Source organism: Myxine glutinosa, chromosome 5, assembly GCF_964187855.1.
Source record: "Myxine glutinosa chromosome 5, kmMyxGlut1.1, whole genome shotgun sequence".
In the NCBI taxonomy this organism is placed as follows: Eukaryota; Metazoa; Chordata; class Myxini; order Myxiniformes; family Myxinidae; genus Myxine; species Myxine glutinosa.
Window position 1 is genome coordinate 202679067 of NC_136265.1, and position 21120 is coordinate 202700186.

Sequence of the window (21120 nt, forward strand, 5' to 3'; positions counted from 1 at the left end):
AGGCTGCATCTTACTATAATTCACCAAATGTCCATCCGTCCGTTCGAAGGTACCGCAAAAACGGCTGGACCGATCGCAACGATATTTTGGGTGGGTATTCCTGGGACCCCTCGGAGTAAAATAGGCTATATTGTTTTTCCAAGTTTTCCAATTTTCCAGTTTTTCCAAACACGATGGAATAATATTTACCGATATGAACAGTGATGTGGCTTTTATTGAAATTCTACAAATACTGTTTAGATTTTGATGACAATTATGAACATGCCATGACGGTTCTACTTTCTAAACGTGAATTCGCGGATCGCCATATGCAGATTCGCCATTGACTTGGTATGTAACAAACGTACCCGTTTGTTTGCCAACGGGTACGTTTTTCATGGAAGTCCTTCACGAACCTGCTGTCCATGTCTGACGTGCGACTGAAGGTGCTATAGGAATGTGGAATTTATTGGTTTCATGCTTTAGCATTCGTCATTTCTGCATTGTCTGTTTGCTTCTGGCCTCCCACCCGTACATAGCACGGGTACCTCACTAGTATGAATAAATAAGGCTGATGAAAACGAATTTCACATATTCCCTTATTTGTAACTTTTATTGTGGTTTCTTGTAATTCACCTTGATGGAACCTGTGTTGATTACTTCAATAATTTTTTATTATTTACTGTACCGGGTGGCCTGAAAGTTGCTTTACCCCTACCCAATACTAGACACTGAGTAAAACGGTGGGAAAACCTGGAAATAATTTATTTATATGACTTTAACAATCTTTATTTTATTGAAGTTGAAGTATATATTTGAACACTGCACGGAGTACAGTGTTCTATGAACTATCCAGTTGTATCTGTATGTGGTCCATCATTCTCCTCACATAACTGAATCCGTCGTCACTTCCTCTTCGACATTTTAAACTTTTGAAAATTAATTTCACATTTAAGTGCCTCCATGTGAATGCAAATCGGTTCTTCAGGAGTGGCACTGCAAATGGTATATTTGGCAAATGTTTATTCACATTGTGTACCATTATTTACTTATTTTAGTACTTGTGCACCATTACAAGCTGTAAAATGAAGACTAATAGTGCAGGATAATCTTCTCACCATTTGTGTGCGTGAAAATTACATGTTTGCCAGCATGCCAGCCCATAATAGGCTGATCTTTCAAAGGGTTGTGGGATCTTTTCCATCCACCATCTAAATTCTAACGGATGAGTGGAACGTGAGCTTTATGTTCTGAACTAAAGCACGATGTGCAGGATCCCTTGGTGGCACCTCAACAAAACAGTGGTTTTAGTAATGAATGACCCCGTCAGGGATCGAACCTACCGAGCTATCTTGCTGCCAAAATCGGTTGTAGTACAGCGGATAAGCTCTCATATTTTAACAAATTGTGCATTTTTTGAGAAAAGCATGAAATTTCTAGCAAAGTTAGTATATACCATACGGTTTATTTTCAGATGTGGAGGGAAGTCAGATTTGACCTCTGAGGACCGTGAGAGGTCAAATCCAAAATGGCCACCAGTCCACCGGGTCTAATGTTCAAACGCGCTTATAGGTGTCATTTCCAACTAAATTGGGGATGCCCATTCATTTGGTGATACTTTTGAGATCGCCCAAACTCAAGGACATGCATTTAGTCACGGTCAAGGTCAAATTACGTTAAATATCTATTTTTATGATACTGCAGTTGGAACTGCTATTGGAAAAAGTTCATTTGAACTTTTAAAACTTTATTTTTTCAGGTACAGGGATAGGTACAGAACACCCAAAGACCAGAAATGATGAAAAAAAGGGTTTACACTGCAAGGAATGATGCAATAACCTCTGAAAAAATAACTGTAGTTAACCAAGTATGTCCACCAAAGCTTACATTAACTCAAGTGCAATGATGAAAATTGGTAATGATCTAAATCTAACGGTCGCCAGAACAGAAGCACAGTGCAGTGCACTTGAATGCAGCTTTGGCACACTTGCAGCGTCCAGTGCACCCTTTCTTGCAGCCACAGTCGATCAATTCATGGCACGATTTGATGCTTCAGGAAGAGTGGTCCAAAGAGGCTGCCACCCAGTTGTCTCCTTTGTCCAGCCCCAGTCAGGTGGGTCTGGCATCTCTGGATCCATGACCAATGCCTGGATACAACAGTTGGCCTGGTAGCAAGTGCGCCTGATGTGCTGCTTGAGTGTTGCCTGGGTTGGAGGAATGTTCTCTAGAGTTCTAGACTTCTGTGTGAAGAGCTGTTTCCTGGCATCATTCACTTCCGTGCTCTCACTGGTTCTATCGTACATCAGCACCACAAATCGCTCTAGCAGTAACATTGAGCCTTCACTGACCTCACTTGGCATGCATAGGAGTTCATTGAAAGCATCATTCACCTCTGGGCATCCCCAATTTAGTTGGAAACGACACCGAAAATGTTTTTCTACACTATTTGGTTCCACAATTAAGCGTGTTTGAACATTAGACTCGGTGGACTGGCGGCCATATTGGATTTGACCTCTCACGGTTCTCAGAGGTCAAATCTGACTTCCCTCCACATCTGAAAAGAAACCTTCTGGTATGCACTAACTATGTTAAAAATTTCATGCTTTTCTCATAAAATGCACAATTTTTGTGTTTATCTGCTGCACTATTGTATTGTTTTGCATCCTTTGAGGAAGAAAAATGCCGCATTAATTGAAAACAAATCATTTAGAATAAAACGCCCCTGGAAGCTCTGGCAGAAACCAATGATGGCTCAGCCGAAGCTGTTTATTGGAAATGTTTGAGTATTTAAATATTTGAATGACTTGCAAATGATGTCTCTGTGCAGATACACCACTGAGCTCTCAACGGCAATGGTTCAGGGACACCTTTTCTCACTTCCTTCGTCTGATCAACGATCACCATGCTGGCGTCCGCTTAATCAATGGGTAACAATCGCAGGCTATCATTTTCGCTGCAGATTGATGTTAATCAAGCATCTACTCCTGCACCACACACTGTGCTCTTAGTTCTTGATACACTCAAATTATTGTTGTGCAGTGATCAAGCATTATACTGCAGCTGGTTGTATCTGCACTTCACCACATGGGGGCAGCACCTTCTCAGCTTGGGCACAAAGGGGCAGCACATGTCTTTCACATTTCCCTGTCGATTTATGCTTTGAAAAGAAAACCAAAGCAAACATTATTTAAAGCAACAGCGTTGCCCTTGTTACACAAATATAAACACATGCCAGTGGGATAATTCAGGGTCAGGTTGATCAATTTATCAATCTAGGATGTGAACATGAACTAATTATGTAGTTCTTTGGCTTCTCTTTTTCAGTTACCAACTTTACAATTCCACCCAGGATGAAGTCCCCTTTTGGGGTGGAGATGTTTTCGGTTTCCGAGCAATAACCGACAAAGAGTTGGCAATGTTTCCGGGATGTTCACATGGATTCCACTTAACTACCCTACAGTGTGACGTCGCCACATATCTGGCATACCTTATGCTCAGGTTTGTACATCTGTGGTACTTGTGATGTAGAACTTGGAGTAACAAGGCAAGGATTTTATTTAATTTATAGCTACAATGCCTAGTTGGTGAACTTAAGTATCTGGATTTTTTTCTCTCTACAAGAATGAGGCCAGTGAAAGAGCAAGGTTAAATTGCCAGTGGGGTAATGGGACAAACACTGAGCGCAACCAGCAAGAAAATAAAGAAACTGCAAAGGAAGAGAGACAGACAAGAGGAGGAAACATATTATTTTGTATTCAGCACATAACTGCGGGTAGCATCATTTGCTGGGGGTACATTTGTGCCACTGATGCAATGCCTCCTGTAGATTAGGCAGGAATTTGTAAACATTTGTAACTGATGCAGTACCCGCTGTAGGTTAGCAGCGATAGCTCACGTACTCTTCATGAAAGACGCTGTGGCATCTTTAACATCCACCAATTAATGCTGGCAGACAGGATTCCCAGTTTTAAAAAAACAGGTCCATCCAACGGATGGGCTCATACATTGAAGAATCGCTTTGTCTGCGAAACACCAATATGGCAGTATATAGCCGGGTCCGGATTTGGAGGAAACGCTGAATGCAGCAAATAAGAGGGTTGGGTTTGGAAGACTTAATGGGGCAATAGAGATCATGGGCTAGGAGAGGGTATGACACGAGGTGGCAGTGCACTGCCTGCTTGAAGCCCTGACTGGAAGAGTGGGGAGGAACAGCCTCTGGAAGGCTGTTCCATATGTTGGAGAAGCGAGGAACAGAGTCAGAGGTGTATAGTCATCCTGGATTTTGGAAGTTTAACCATATGGGAGTTACTGGAAGAATGCGTGCATCCTGGAGTTATTGTGGAGGGTCAGATGACAGAGAGAGCAGATGGGGCCAGTATTGGAGAAAAGGTAGAAAATATATATATATATAAAAGAGACTGAACTGCCTATGACGTGAAAGCGCCACATCTTGTGCTTCGGCTACGTTGCGGGAGATTCAAATAATATTGAGCTTTAGAATCCACAGAATCCAGGAGACAGATGTGTTGTTGGGGTGCCAGCCCTTGGGAAGGAACTCACTCCAAAAGCCATGGAGGCTGAGTAGCTCTAATTTGTTTCAAGGAATGATTTGGATCAGAGGTGAATACTCAATCTGTGGTTGGGTTTGGAAACTAGCTTTGCAATGTGGTTGGCCGGGGTGGAGGGTTGGGAGGGGAGACATCGGGAGATCTGTGGAAGGGAGAGGGCTGGGGTGGGTTACACAAGATGGACACAGCTAGGACTTTCAGGAGAGAAAATGGAGGTAACGGGGGTAGAAAAGATCAAGGTTTTGGATGGGGGAAGAAAAGAGATGGTGGTGAACAGCTGTTTTGAAGACCTGGAGGGAGGAGAGTGCGATTGAAGAAAGTTTGGGAATTTGTTGCAGAGGTGGGGAAAAAGAGGAATGAAAGAGTGAAGGTGAGCAGCGAGTCTTGATTTTGGCAATTTCACCAGAAGAGGGTTGCTGGCAGATCTTGTGCACCGTGCAGGAATATTTGGAGGGCAGAGCACAGAGAGAGCTGGGGGAGCAAGGCCGGAGAGGAGTCGGTAGAAGACAGAAAGACCACCAACTTGACTGCGGTGAGTAAGTGAAAGGCCCTCGGAGTTAGCTTCATCACGGGAGATACCAATGATTCTGAAAGCTTTGGTTTCAACAGCGTGAAGCCGAGCTAGGTGTGAGGCAGGAGCACCAGCCCAGAGGGGAGAGCAATACTCCATCAAACTGTGGATGAAGGCTTTGGAGGTAGATAGGAAGGACTTTGTACAGCAGAGGATGCCCAGTCGGCTTTGGAGGCCAACTTTGAAATGTCGTATGCCCAAGAAAGATCATGACTGATAGTGAGACCCAATCGTTTGAATGACTGATCTTCCTCAAAAGATTGTTAAGAAAGTATATTGGAGGGTTTGCCAGATGGTCCTTCCAGAGAGAGATAGTGAGAGAGATAGTGAGAGTGAGAGTTGTCAGGATTGAAAGACATATTCCAAGTGCTTGACCACTTGTGATTTTGTCAAGGTCTAAAGAGAGGGAAGAGGCTGCAGCTTTGTCTGAAGGATTAGGGATGCCATGGCAGAGCCAATAGATAAAGGGATTTTGCAGAGAATCAGAGATCATTGATGAAAGATCAGGAATAGGACTGGGCCCAGAACACTGCCTTGGGGTACTCCAGCCTTGACAAGGAGAGGAGATGAAAGGATTCTGTTGAGAGCCACACATTGCTATGAGAGTTGAGGAAGTCAGTAAGCCATGTGTGGAGTTGGCCTTGGATGCCATAGGCACACAATTTGGAGGCTAAGGCAGGATGACAGACTGTATTAAAAACACGAGATATGGCCAGGGAGACGGCCCTGATCTTATGTCTGACATTGAGGCCTTCATCCATTGTTGGGTGAGTAGAAGCTGCATGTCCAAGGTGCAGTAACCTGGTCAGAATCCAAATTCATGATCTGAGATGAGGTTGTTGGAGAAAAGGAAGGATTTCATATCAACTGTGATGATGGGTTCCATGACCTTGCTGATGTTTGGAAGTAAGCTGATAAGTGTGTAGTTAAGGGAATCATTTTTTTGCACCTTTTTATTTAGTGCAGTAATGTTGGCAGATTTCCAAGTAGATGGAAGATGACCTAGCACAAACAACAGGGTGAAAAGGGCAGAGAGAGGATGTTGAGCAGCAGAGCAGGTTTTTAGGACACGTGAGCTGATGCCGTCCAGTCCAGTTGCAGAGTCAGTGTCAAGGGTTGAAAGGATTATCTCCACCTTCTCAGGTGCAAACAGAGTCCAAGAGCAGTTGGGTATGACTGGGAAGGGTGCACACCAAGAGTGAGGGGTTTGGGGACACAAGATTTGGAAGCAAACACAGAATTGAGGCATTCTTCCTTCTGACGACGAGCGAAGTCGGCTGTGGTGCCATTTGAAGTGAGGGAATGGACGGAAGGGAACATACTCCAGAAGGAGACTTAACAAGGCACCACCAGGTTTTAGAGGAGGGAGACATGTTTCAAAGTTAATTCTTGAGGTTGGACAGATGTTGTTTTCTGGTTCTTCTGAGGGTGGAGACAAACTTGTTGTGGACTTTTTGGAATGCACTGTGATTGCCTTCGGCCAGGTTTTCCTTCCTCACCACAGGATTCAGTGCACCATTGGCAGGACGTAGGACAGCGTAATTGAAGATGAAATGGGATGAATCTGTGCCTGAGAGACAGCAGGTTTCTGTGGAGAAAAATGTTCCATTTATCAGACCAGAGCTTAATTATTTCCAGATCAGCAGAGAAAGGCAGCTGCTGTTTACCTAGCAGTGGGATTAGGTACTACACACCACAATGTGGAGTCATCTGCAAAAAAGGAAGATGGGGTTTTCCAGGGCATCGGAGAAGTCATTAATATGGATGAGTAACAAGACTGGGCCCAAAAGCCTGCCTTCAGAAATTTGAGCCTCCAATTGGTGAAAGGGGCAGAGGGTTCCACTTGATGGCATATTGTAGACTGCATGAGTTTGTCAGAAATCCAGGAATGAAGATGGCCTTGTATGCTACAAGCAGAGAGCTTTGCAAGGAAAGCAGCAAGCCAGAATGTCCAAGGAGATGGTCCTGACCTCTCAATTGCAATTTAGGGCCTCCAACCATTGTTCTAGAGTTTAATTACCACGATAAATTGACTGATAGAGATCAGGCTGTTTGAAAACAAGAAAGACTTGAAACCAGCAACAATGATTGATTCCATGACTTTGCTTGTAATTCGAAGTAAGGATACTGTTCTGTAGTTGATGGGCTCTGTATTTACACCCTTTTTGGAGATAGGAGTGATGTTTTTGACTTCCAGGCCAGAGACAGCCAAAGGAGGACAGAATGAATAGGGCAGACAAAGGGGAAGCAAGATTGGCAGAGAGGATTTGACAACTTGGGCACCAATGCCATCTCGGCCTGTCGCCATAGGAGGCTTAAAGCCAGACATAATTTTCTCTACCTTCTCAGGTGAGAACATAGAGTTAAATTGGCAGTGGGTACATCGGGATAAGACGGGGTCAGAACTGGACGGGTTGGCTACACCGGAGTTCAGACATTCTGCCATATCTTGGGCACAGTCTGCATTAATGCAATTTGAAGTGTTGGAGGGGATGGATGGGGAACATACACCAGAGAAGGACTTGAAAAAGTGCCACCATGACTTGGAAGAAGGACACCGATTGGAGATTTCAACCTTGAGATTTGCAAGATGGCATTTTCTGGCATGCCTCAGGATGGACACACTTGGTTTAGGCCTTCCCGAATTAACTACAGTTGCCCTCGGACAGATTAGATTTCTACGTTGGGAAAGTAAGTCGCTTTCCTCACTGCAAATGCCTCCCCCCACAGATACCAGCGCCCAGAGGATGAATATGAGGGGATGGGATAAATTGGTGCATGCAAAAGTAGGCTTTTGTGAAGGTATTCCCAGGCAGAATGCATATCAGGTGCAGTGTTTTCAGCCAAATCCTTTTTATAAAGGGCGATTGCAATCCCTGCCCATTTGCCTGTGAACAGCCATATTCTGTATTGTTGAAGTTTCTCCTTTACAATAATCAAAGCTCCAGGATATGGGCTTCAAGACTAAAGTGGTCAGAGGAGCTAATAGTCGCAGAATAGGAACATGAGGGATTGGATGGAATGTTAGTCATTCCTAGGCACAAAAGGCATAACGTACCATTTTCATGAATCCATGTTTGGAAGTTTACAGTGGGTCGGACACACAATCTTGGAAGGTCTTTGTTGCAAAGTCATGGCTGCTTGTTGCTGAGCCACCACCCAGCCAGCTGGGAAATCACCGCAGACGAGGAACATGTAGTTGGGATGGATGGTTATGACAAACTTCTCCACATTGTCAGGAGAGAAGGACACGGAGTCCAGGAGCAGTTGAGTTCGACTGGGTAAGGTGGGAACAGAGAGATGGGTTTGGGCCCAAGATTTTGAGGCAAACACAGAGTTGAGGCATTCGGTTTTGTCACGTGCGGTGTCAACTGTGTAGCCATTTGAGGTAAGGGAGGGGATGGAGGGGGAACAAACACCAGAAACGGATTTGGCCAGACACCTCCAGGATTTGGAGAAAGGAGACAGGTTTGAGAGTTCAATCTTGAGTGTGGAGAAATAGTGCTTCCTGGCACTCCTGAGGGTAGACACACACTTGTTATGAGCTTGGTGGAAGGAACTGAGATTGCCTTCAGTTGGATTTGCCTTCCAAGAGACAAAGGCAAGTTGTTTCAGGGCAACTGCCTCACCACAAGATTCAGTGTACCATGGACGGGAGGAAGGGTAAGACAACTGAAGACGAGATGGGATAAATCTATGCATGAGAACGAGCAGTTTGCTTTGGAAGAATTCCCAGGAGGAATTGATGTCAGAGGCGGTAGAGATGGGAGACCAGTCCAGATGATTGATGGCTGCTTGCAGACCATGTCAGTCAGCCTGAGTGAAATGCCAGACTCATTGGTGCTGAGGAGGCTCTCTGAGAATGGCCAGAGAGATGTCCACTTTAACAAGCACATGATCAGAAGAACCGATTGGAGCAGAATAAGAGCAGCAGACATTTGCAGGGAAGTTTGTCATAACCAAGTCGAGAAGAGAAGATACTCCATTGACTGAGATCCGGGTCGGGAAATTGACAGATTGTGTCAGTCCCAATGAGTTGCAGAAGTCCTTTGCAGAGGTGCCATGGCTGGTGAGAGAGGTACCCACAACCAGCCAGCTGGCATGATGACAGTTGAAGTCACCACATATGAGGAAGAGAGAGTTTGGATGAGTTGCTAGAAATTGGTCCATGTTGTCCGACAGCAAAATGTAAATGGAGTCATCACTGTTTGGAAGACGGTACAGAACACATATGAACAAAAGGTGGGAGCGGAGAGGAAGCCGTAGCCAGAGGTACTCCTGGGGGTGGGGTGGAGAGAGAGCAGTGCAAGGAGAGTGAGGAAGAGAGTTTTTGATAAAGATAGCCACCCCACCACCAGGACGAGGCTCAGGTCTGTCATACCGGAGGAGGGAGTAACCAGGAAGAGATATTAAGGAATCAGAGACATCTTGAAAGAGGAAAGTTTCCGTTAAGCAGATCAAGTCTGGATTGTCAGAAGCAACCTGAATGGAGAGATCAATCAGGTTTGAGCGAAGGCCCCAGATGTTTGAGGTCCATACCGTTAATGAGGAGAGAGGGGGAGCATCGGGTGCAGGAGAGGGGAGGGGACGGGTAGGGTCAGATGAAGGATGAGAGGGGGAGGTCGGGAGAGCAGTTGATAGTGTGTCTGTCAGAGATTACAGAAGAGTTACAAGAAAGGGAAGGATGAGGAGGACGAAAGGTTTGATGATGATGGGATGAGGCACAGTGAGGGGTTGTTTGAGGAGGGCAGAGGCAGTAGAATGTTGGGGGAGGTGGAGGTGTGAGATAGAAGGGAGACGAAGTGGGGAGGAGGCAGCTTTGAGGAGGAGGGGGGAGGGGGGAGAATTGGAGAGGGATGGTAGGGGGGGGGAGATTTGAAGGGGAGGGGTTGGGGGGGAGTTTTGAAGGGGAGGGGCGAGGGCGGAGTTTAGGAGGGCAGGGGCAAGGGGGGAGTTTAGAAAGTGGATGATTAATGAACGACGAACATTTATAACAAATTGGGTTTATTGTGATTTTCCAAGTTAGCGATCCGTTTAAGAACGATAGAGGAGGGGTGGAATGAATGTGAATTTAGAGCAAGTAGCGAGAAAGAATTGTAAGAGATTGAATATTTTTTGGAAGTGGAACGACTTGGAGGGAATTGAAAAGAGCATTTTAAATAGAAAGAAAAACAGTGTGTTGTAATGTACCACTGAATAAAACACTGCAGGGGAAAGTTTAAACATATTTAAACAGAACCGTGAAGAACAATCTTATATTCACAAAAATACCAATGGGGAGAGGGCCTAGAGGGACAACCACGAGTCACGTGAACAGGGCAAAAGGTGGAAGGTAAGGAGATAATGGGGGTGGGGCGAGACAGCGCACGTGGACAGAAGCACACGATTAGACAACAGCACACGTTGGGAAAGGGAAATAAATGTTTTTTTTGTTGTTGTTGTTGATTTTTTTTTGGGGGGGGGGGTTAAAACGTTGGACAAAGAGGAGGTGTTCGGGGAAGTTTGGGGGAGAAGGGAAAAATCTAAGACCCAAGCAAAAACAGCGAAGAAAGGAACAAACTTCGATGGGGGAAGCCTCGGGCTACAAGGCCACACACGCGGGGCAAACAAACGATTAATTTATGAAAGATTAACACAGAGAAACTTCCTAGGGACACACTATAGGTACAGGTACACACACCAAAAGATAAATACAGTTTCGACAAAATACAATTGTGAACAATTACTTAATTTCGAAAACGTGGAGAACGTGTACAGCTTCGAAAATCCGTGCCGTCGCCGGCAAGATCTCGCGAGATCTCCAATTTAAGGTAATTACATCTACAATTACACCAATTTAATTACACCAATTTAAGGATCTGATTAAGGTAATTACACCATAAGGCTAGTTTGAGCCAATCAAACTTAACCAGCCTTAGTGGCATATAATGGTTAGCTCTGAATATGTTAGGTCAGCGGTTCAAACCCCGACTTGGTCATAACAAAGACTTAAATTTTTTGCTGCTTCCTTGTTTGACACTCAGAACTAAAGAAAGGATAGAGACCGAAAAAACGACCACTAGTTGGTTATAATAGTGCAAGCTTTGATGATGGGTCTAATGGACTCTTCCCGAGTCAAAGTTCCTTATCAGCAAACTCGTATTATTACATTACCAAATATTTTGCTGTTTAACGCTAATTATCCCCTTCCTCCTCCTACCTCTCCTTGCCAGATTGAATGCTCTTGGTGTAAATATCATCGAAAAACACTTATCTGACCTTTTTGAGCTCGAAGGTCAAGCTGACGTGGTTGTGCTCTGCACAGGAGTGGGCTCAGCACATCTCATCTCTGACCCCGACCTTTACCCTGTGAGGGGGCAGATTGTAAATGTGTATGCTCCGGGGATCCACTCTTTTGTGCGTATAGGGGATGGGATGACACATATCTACCCTGGGGCAGGTGGAATGGTGACTTTAGGTGGGATAAAAGCTGTTGGAGATGGAGACCTGAGGGTTAGAGATAGTGAAACAAGGGATATTTTGACAAGGTGTTTCACAGTGATGCCATTTCTGAAGAATGTAATTGGTGACAGCAAGAACGATAAGTTTGCTATCAAAGACGAAAAGAGGAATTCCCTCTGCGATTCTGGATGCACGAAGAATACGTGGGGACGTGATCGTGAAACAGGCTGGAGGATTGGTGTTGGGCTTAGACCTTTCCGCAAACAGCTCAGGCTTGATAGGTTGTGGTTGAGGGGATCACAGGGTAAACGGATGCGGTTGGTGACCTGCTATGGACATGGTGGTGGAGGAATCAGTTTGCACTGGGGCAGTGCCACTGAGGCTGCAGACAGGGTATTGGACTGGGCTCATGATCCGGAGGGTAAGGGAGTCCAAGATGCTTGGCCAGCAAACAGAATTCCAGCAAAACTCTAGAACGCAGTATTTTCATCAGTACCCACTTGCAGATTAAGGGCACATTCTGCTTTGCCTGTTAAACATATCAGTAACAGAAGAAGAAGAGCTCAACAAAAATTAGTTCAATCTTCCACAATCTGAGGATCATAGTGATTGCAACTAATCAATAATGTAATGTCAAGTTATAATTCTAAAATAACTAACTGTTATTTTGATGAATACAATATTGTAATGATTCTAGGCTAAGTGTGTTCTAGGCTAATGATTCTAAGTAGCCTGGTGTTGGCTTAGCGGCTAGGGTGCCAGCTTAGGATCCTAGGATCCTGGGTTCGAATCCCGGTTGATCGCTGAATTAACGCCAGGGGGGTTGACTCAGCCTGTCATCCTTCCGAGGTCGGCTAATTGAGTACAAGTTCACTGGTAATTCCCTGTTTGTCGTAAAAGGCGACAAACAGGGTTGGCGGCAGGAAGGGCAAATGCATTGAAGCATTTTTGCTTCAAAAAGGGGACCAACAACAACAAACAACAACAACCACGGTGCCCGAAAAAGGCCAACCCCCGCTTTGCGGGAAAAAATGGCCTCTAAGGGTGTTTTTTTTTTTTGTTTGTTTTTCTAGGCTAAGTGATTAATTATCGTACTTGATTAGTTATATCCTAATTTACATGTTGAGTAGATGGATTGTAAACCCCAATCTGGGCAGGATAGTGTTTAGTAGATCCATGTATTTCCCCTCCATTCCGTTGGTTTTTTTTTTTTTTTGCTATTAAATTAGGATATAACTAATCAAGTACGATAATTAATCTGTCTTCTACCGACTCCTCTCCGGCCTTGCTCCCCCAGCTCTCTCTGTGCTCTGTCCCCCAAATATTCCTACAGGTCGCACAAGATCTGCCAGCCACCCTCTGATGGTTAAACTGCCGAAATCTCGGCTCTCTGCTCACCTTCACTCTTTCATTCCTCTTTTCTCCCGCCTCTGGAACAAACTCCCACACTCACTTCAATCACACTCCTCCCTCCAGGTCTTCAAAACAGCTGTTCACCACCATCTCTTATCTTCCCCCATCCAAAACCTTGATCTTTTTTACCCCCACTAATTCACCCCAGATCCACCTTGTTTGAAATTCCAACTTCTTTCCTGGAAGTCTTGGCAGTGTCCATATGTTTTATACCTCTCCCACCCCCCCCCCCCCTTCCCATGCCTCCCCCCAAAGCCCTCTCCCTCCCACAGTTCTCTCGATGTCTCCATTTCTCTCGGTCCCTGCTCTCAAATGTTGTGTTTGTGTCCTTCCCCCTCTCTCCCCATCTTGTCTACCGCTCCCGATGTTATTTGTTTTGTGTGTCTGTTTGTCTTTCTGTGTGATTAATGTTCGCTCTTTCACGAGCCTCGATCTTGTATACAAAAAAAAAAAGAAAAAAAAAAGTGCTTATTTTTTATTTATTTATTTGATTAATGGAGTTATCCACTTGCTCCTCACTACTAATGGCTCTTGAGCTGAATGGGGTAAGTGTTCTATTGAATTGGGCCAATCAACTGTGTGTGGAAGCCAGGTGACCAATGAGCTCCTCTGAGGGCATAAAGAGAGGGACAGTTTTGAACTGGGTTTTGTGTGAGAATCGGCAGCCGAGCCAGGAATCCTGAGGTGGGTCGGTATCAGGGCAGTTGAGACAGAAATCCTGAGGTGCATCGGTATCAGGGCAGTTGAGACGGAAATCCTGAGGTGCATCGGTATCAAGGCAGTTGAGCCAGGAATCCTGAGAAGTGGGTCGTTATCAGGGCAGTTGATCCAGAAATCCTGAGAGATGGATCGGTATCAGGGCAGTTGAGCCGGAAATCCTGAGATGGGTCGGTATCAGGGCAGTTGATCCAGGAATCCTGAGAGATGGGTCGGTATCAGGGCAGTTGAGCCGGAAATCCTGAGATGGGTCGGTATCAGGGCAGTTGGTCCAGGAATCCTGAGAGGTGTGTCGGTATCAGGGCAGTTGAGCCGGAAATCCTGAGATGGGTCCGTATCAGGGCAGTTGATCAAGGAATCCTGAGAGATGGGTCGGTATCAGGGCAGTTGAGCCGGAAATCCTGAGATGGGTCGGTATCAGGGCAGTTTATCCTGGAATCCTGAGAGATGGGTCGGTATCAGGGCAGTTGAGCCAGAAATCCTGAGAGATGGGTCGGTATCAGGGCAGTTGATCAAGGAATCCTGAGAGATGGGTCTGTGTCAGGGCAGTTGAGCCGGAAATCCTGAGATGGGTCGGTATCAGGGCAGTTGATCAAGGAATCCTGAGAGATGGGTCTGTCAGGGCAGTTGAGCCAGAAATCCTGAGATGGGTCGGTATCAGGGCAGTTGATCAAGGAATCCTGAGAGATGGGTCTGTGTCAGGGCAGTTGAGCTGGAAATCCTGAGAGCGTGGTCCTCATTAGGGTAGTTTGTTTCGCTGGGAATTATGAGAGCGAGGTCTGCATTCGGGTAGTTGGGCTGGAAATCCTGAGTGTGAGGTCTGCGTCAGCACAGTCGAGCCAGGACTTTCACAGGATGAGGAGCGTGCGTGGATTCTCTCAGCCTCTCCACAAAAGTCCTCAACATCGCTGGGGATTATTTGAGCCACCCCAGCAAAAGGAGCAACCAGTCCAGTGATCCTGGGGAAGCCAACGGCAAGTTCTCCTGGACCGGCTGGAGACCCACGTCACAGCACGAAGCACGCGGGGAAATAGTTGCCTGCTCTCCCCACCCGATCTAGTCAAAGGTACTTCACTCGGATTGCCTAGGCCTGAACCACAACATTCTTTTTCCTCATCACCCCTCCCGCATATTTTAACCCTGTTCTTCTGTGTGTCTGCCTACTTGTTGAGTGAGTCTGTCAATGAGGATAGAGTACAACATCAGCAAGACCAAAATAATTTTCGTTGATAAGCAACAACAAACAACAACATGCATTTTAAGGCCATTTTCCCTGCTAGAGTGGGGGTTAGCCTTGCGGTCCCCATGACAAACTTCTCCATTTTGCCCTATTTTCTGCATCTCTCCTTGTTAACCCCCTTGCCCGCATTTCTTCTTCCACCATCTTTAGCCAAGTCTTTCTCGGTCTTCCCCGTCCTCTCCTTCCTTCTACATTCATTTCCATCACTCTTCTCAACCAGTCACTTTCATCCTTCCTCAACACATGACCAAACCATCTCAACCTGTTCCTCTTCACAGCATCAATCACAGGCTCTATTCCCATCATCTTTCGCAATTCATCATTTGTCTTCCTCTCTCTCAACGACACTCCGCACATCCACCGAACCATTCGCATTTCCACCCTTTCCAGCCTTTGTTGCTGCTCTTCATTCATGACCCATGTCTCGCTCCCATAAATCATAACACTTCTCACACATGCAGCATACACCTTTCCCTTCAGCTTCAACGACACTCCCCTCCTCATCAGCACGCCACTCAGTTCCCGAAACTTCTTCCATGCACATCTCACTCCAGCAACCGTTGCCGAGTCTGATCCACCTTCTCCATTCAGCATGTCTCTGAGGTAGCAAAATCTTTTCACACCTTCCAGCTTCACGCCGTCTCCAAGATCCAACTCAACATTTCCTCCATCTGCAGCTCCCTCTGTGCACACCTTACATTTGAATGTAGCTGCCACACTGGTTAATGACCCTCTCAGAACACTACATTTTTGATGAACCCACTCAGCGCACATTGTACATTGAATGGAGTTCACTCCGACACCCTTCCTGCACACAGCACATGGCCACTTCCCAGTTTTTTCCACCTCACCACATTACCACTTGCCATCACCTTCGTCTTTCCTATATTCACCTTCAGACCTTTTGTCTCCATACATTCCTTCCACTTGTTCATCTTTTCCTTCAGTCCAACCATACGTTCCGCAATCAACACCAGATCACTGCATACAACAACTCCCACGGTAAACCCTCCTTTACGTTCTGAGCCAGCACCTCCATCACAGCTACAAATAGTAGTGGACTTAGTACCAACCCCTGATGCACTCCCACCTTCACCTCAAACTCACCACTGTTCCAGTCCTTCGTCCTTACAGCTGTGTGCGCTCTTTTGTACATTGCCATCACTACTCTGATCAACCATTCCTCCACTTCTAACTTCCCCAATGCCCATGTCAATACTTTGCGTGGAACCCTATTGAATGCTTTCTCCAGATCAACAAACCCAAGAAACAACTTCTTCCTCTTCTCCAGCAACTGCCTCACCATAAAGAGCGCGTCTGTCGTTCCTCTTCCTGGCATAAATCCCAACTGCATTTCGTCGATCTTCACCTTCTTCCTTATCCTCCTCTCCAACACCCTTTCCAATACCTTCATTCCATGCTCCAATAACTTTATCGCTCGGTACGAGCCACACTCCAGAGGGTCACCTTTCCCCTTGTATAGAGGGACGAGGGTACTCAGTTCCCAATCCACTGGAATGCGGCATTCTTTCACCACCAGATTACAGATCTCTGTCATTCTCTTCACACCCCAACTTCCTGCTGCCTTCAACATATCTCCCACAACTCCCATCGGCCCTCCCACTTTTCTACTCTTCATTGCTTTTATCGCATTTTTTTTTTTTTTCTTAATTGCTTTTATCGCTTCCTCAGCTTCCTTCTCATTTATCTTCTCTGCCGGTTCTAAAACTGGGTTACTCTCTATGTTGCCATCCCATTCATTCTCTGTATTCAACAGCATTTCCATATATCTTTTCCATCTTCCTTTAATTCCATCTGGGTCCACAACGATTTGTCCCACTTCATCCTTCAAGCAACTCACCCTCATCACATCACACCTCTCTTTCGCTATCTGCTTTGCAATCCTGAATACCGATCTCTGACCCCATCCGAATCCAAGCGTTCTCCGAACATTTTCCGACATGCCTCCTGCGCCTTTGCTACCTCTTTCTTTGCAGCCTTCTTGGCTGCCTTATAACTTTCATGCTCTGCTGTTTCTGCTCCCGTACCCTTCGCCTTCTGCCACTCCTTGAACTTCTTCCTCTTCTCGTCAATCCTCTTTCCAACTTCATCATCCCACCACCATGTTTCCGAGTGCCTCGGTGGTCCTTTTGTCCATCCACATACCTCACCAATGGCTCCCAACAGACTATCTTTCATTGACATCCAACCACGTTCAAGCTCAACCACATCATCCTCTACCCTACTCAGCCTCTCTTTTAATGCCTCCCTTACTGTCACCTCTTTCAACCTCCACACCTTCATTCTCGGTTGGTACTTCACCCGCCGAAGCTCTCCTCGCACCTTTCACCCTTAGGTCGCAGACAACCAAGTGGTGCTGTGAAACAGCCTCCTCCCCCGGGATCACCTTTGTGTCCCGGAGGTGCCCCCATCTCGCCTACGCACCATCAGGTAGTCAACGGTTGTCATCGACCCACCTGACGTGTATGTAACAAGCTTATTATCCCCTTTCTGGAACTGAGTATTACAAATCAACAAATCAGCTCCATCAGCAAACTCCAAAATCCTTTCACCTTCTCCATTTCTCACACCATATCCGTAACCCCCATGAACTCCCTCAAAACCATCCGTACTCCTTCCCACATGTCCATTTAGGTCTCCTGCTATCACAACAACTTCCTCATCTTTCACGTTTTCCATCAGCTTCTCTATCGCACACCAAAACTTGTCCTTTTCTTCATCGCTCCGACCAACCTGCGGAGCATATCCTGAGATGACGTTCACCAAGAGCTTTCCAATCATCATTTTCACCATCATCAACCTATCACTCACTCTAGTCACACTCACCACACTGTCTACAAACTCCTCAGAAAACAGGACACCAACACCATTCACGCCCTCCGGGCACCCTTGCCACACAAACTTGTATTTCTGTCCCTGCCTACCCTTCACCATTCTCACACCACTTCCCTTCCATCTCGTCTCTTGCACACAACATATGTCCACTCTTATTCTGACCAATACTTCCACCACTTCTCCTGATCTCCCTGTCATTGTCCCTACATTCCATGTCCGAAACCTCAGAAACCGATCTCCACTTCGGGCTGTACCCTGCCCATATGTAGTTGTAATTGTCATGGTTCTCTTTTTGAGGCAATGTTTTTATGGCCGGATGCACTTCGACGCCAACCCTCTTAGTCGCCTCTTCCGACCCGCAGGGATACGGTGTACCTATTCTAACCAGGGTACACATCGGGATCAGGCTATCTAATCTAACCTAACCAGGCTATCTGATAACGGAGGGATAAACCTTTCGGACACTCACAACACATGTGGAGCCACTTACAGACATGGACCTTCTTGGGTCCCTAAGCAGAAATCGTGCTTTTTATCCTGTTGACGTCACCATAAAAACTCTTCGTGATGTGGCGATTCAACTCCTTCGCGTTTATCATGCTGGAAGAGGTGGAATGAGAAAAACCATTCCTGCCTTTCGTTTGGCTCTTTGTCTTCGGGGAATGAATCATCGAGAAACTCGGATTTCACCTTCACTTTCACGATATCTTTGAGCAGCTCGGTATCCTCGGTGGGTGATGGTTGTTGGTAACGCTCATCGCACTTGTAGCACGTGCTCCTGTGAACCCGATCCACCTGTCGATCCTGTTTCGTTGATAAGCATAATTCCTTTTTCGATCGGACAGCCTCTTCTCCATTATTTTATTACTATCATTGGTTTACATGCTTCCTGCCATCGTTTCATTCATCCATTATGGTAAACTTTATATTTAACATTTTTGTTCCAGTGGTTGTGGGATTGATCGCTCAGTGTGCGAATAAATTACAACCGGCATGTGCGAGTTGCATTCTCGACGTGTGCAACAGACATAGACTTACAACATTCCCAAGCCGACATTGAGCATGCTCCAGGCTCAATTCCAGCCTCCACACTCGGGCCATCTCGTGGAGTATTAACTCCGGCATCACCAGGTTTGAGTCCAGTAGGGCTCGGCCCGGTGAATTCACTAATGTAGTGTCAAATTATAACTCTAAAGTGCATGCCTTCTGCTGTTATTTTCATTTTAATGAACAGAATATATGGCCTTGTCTTGATGTCCAATGATTGCTTGGATTGCTTTTGGATCACATTGCATTATTACAACAGGATCTTTTATTTCATTGATTATTTAATTGTATTACTTTTATTTCAATCGTCTGCTGTGTTTTGTAGAAAAGGAACTTGGTTGTTATTATTAAATTAATTATTTAGGGATACAAGGGAAGAGTACCACACCAAACTCACAGTAATTTTCCATGGTAACCACATTCCTAGACTATACTAGAGATAACTTCCTCACCCTAAAACCACTTAATAGCCTGGGACACAGAAAATTATATAGGTTAGAAACAGGTCAGAGAAGGTACAATGAGGTTAGCATTGGAAGAGAGAGAGAGAGAGAGAGAGAGAAAAAGAGAGAAAGAGAGAGAAGCTGGGGCATGAGAGCATGGAGAGCATAGTGTGACGGAGCAATAAGTAAGTTATGCTCACCAGTTTGGATCTGTCACCAAAGAAAATCTGAGGCCAGCCGAGACCGAGGCCTTCACTCTTCTACAGGAAAGCCACTACAGCAGCAGGGCATGTGTCTTCGTTCCCAGTGCAAGCTCGAGACGTTGTGACCTGCAGACTCCGATATGAGGTGGGACTGCGTGGACACCGACGCCGAATGTAATCTTTCGACCTGCATTGAATGTGCCAACTCCATCAGATGCACCACCTCACTGTCACCATTACGTCACTGTTGCTTCACGCACTATCACCATGCCGTTTAACCTCCATGCACATTGATTGTGGTCATAAAAAACCCAGTGTGTCATTTATACTGCAAAATAGAGTATTCTGCTTGGACGAGATGAAGGATAAGAGAAGTTTGAACCAAAAGATTGTTAGCCCATCATATAGATTAGAGAACGATGTTTACATATGAAACGCATTGTTGCATATGGGAATTCAGTTTATAAAATTGTTTGGGTTATTATTTTCATGAATTGTATCTGTGCCCATGGGGAGTAGTTCCATTGTAGTCAGAGGTACACTTTGTCCTTCAGAGGCGAGACCCAAAATCCGCAATCTGTCTTGTCCCGTATTCGTATAACTTTTTCATTATTGTGGGTTCTTTATATTTAAAGTAACGTTCTGAGATAAAATGTACACTGGAATAAAAACTTGCCATTAACGAAGCCTGTTTTTTCTTCTCTTAACTTCTTTTACATAGTCAATCCAAACCAAATTTCCTGGCAGAATAGTTTTTAAGCCCAAACATTAGAAGCTGCTTGGTATGGATTGTGACAAAGCAGTCTGTGACGTCACTGAGGGATTATTTTGTAAGAGGCAAAATATTTTTGATATGCTCAGAAGAAAGCATCAGGAAAATCAACCCGGGAAGAAAATATTTTATGAGGCTGGTCATGTGGGCCATGTACGCCATTTTGTTTCCATTCACCGTGAATCGATCGGTGCCATACCATGAGGAAATAGCGAATATGACATGATTGCACAGGGTTTTGGTGGCAAAATATGATAAAAGCATCAGCATGGAAGAAAGACATAAAGGTTAGACAGACATACTGTCATGCCGGTGCTTCACAGGCAGTGAGTGACACAGAGTGATTCATCAATGTGTGTGCCATCCCTCAGATGGACTTTAAAACTCGGCTTCCCATCTGCCGGCATTAGTCAGTGGACGTTAAAATTCCACGGTGTCCTTCGCCAAGAGTAGGCGAGCTATCACCGGCATCCTGAACCAATTACAAATTCCTGCCATGAATAACTGCTGGGAAGGCAATGGCAAACCATCTAGTATCACTCTCGCCAAGCAGCCAAAGACCTGTCTTCAAGGAGAGCACTCAATCAATCAATCTTCTCAAGCTCTCTCTTCTTTTCGCTCACAATTGTTATTATTTTCTAACTAGCAACGGTACCCGCCCTATGGGCGGGGCTTCAATTGGGAGGCCCAAATGAAAAGGCAAAATATCGGAAATTGAAGTCTTTTTTTTATTTTAAACGATTCATATAAACATCCGTTGAATCTCATCACAGGCAAATCATCAAAATCTAAACAGTACATGGCGCCCATTTTGAAAAAAGATTGAATTCTGCAAAACGGAAGCGACCGCTACACATCTTTCTCAGTCAC

General features: G+C 45.4%; 1 protein-coding gene across 3 annotated transcripts in view; it reads left to right on the forward strand.

The window, feature by feature from the left end:
• LOC137426512 (D-aspartate oxidase-like) overlaps positions 1-13414 on the forward strand; it is a 93282-nt gene extending 79868 nt beyond the window's left edge. For 2 of the 3 annotated variants that reach the window (XM_068115099.2, XM_078779373.1), the window contains exons 3-5: positions 2807-2906; positions 3304-3477; positions 11331-13408. In XM_068115099.2, the coding sequence (XP_067971200.2) occupies positions 2807-2906; positions 3304-3477; positions 11331-12033 (977 nt within the window). In that variant the 3' untranslated portion in view covers positions 12034-13408. Of the gene's footprint in view, positions 1-2806; positions 2907-3303; positions 3478-11330 lie in introns of all 3 variants that reach the window. The other variant, XM_068115098.2, reaches the window with a different exon arrangement.
• The last annotated feature ends 7706 nt before the right edge of the window (positions 13415-21120 follow it).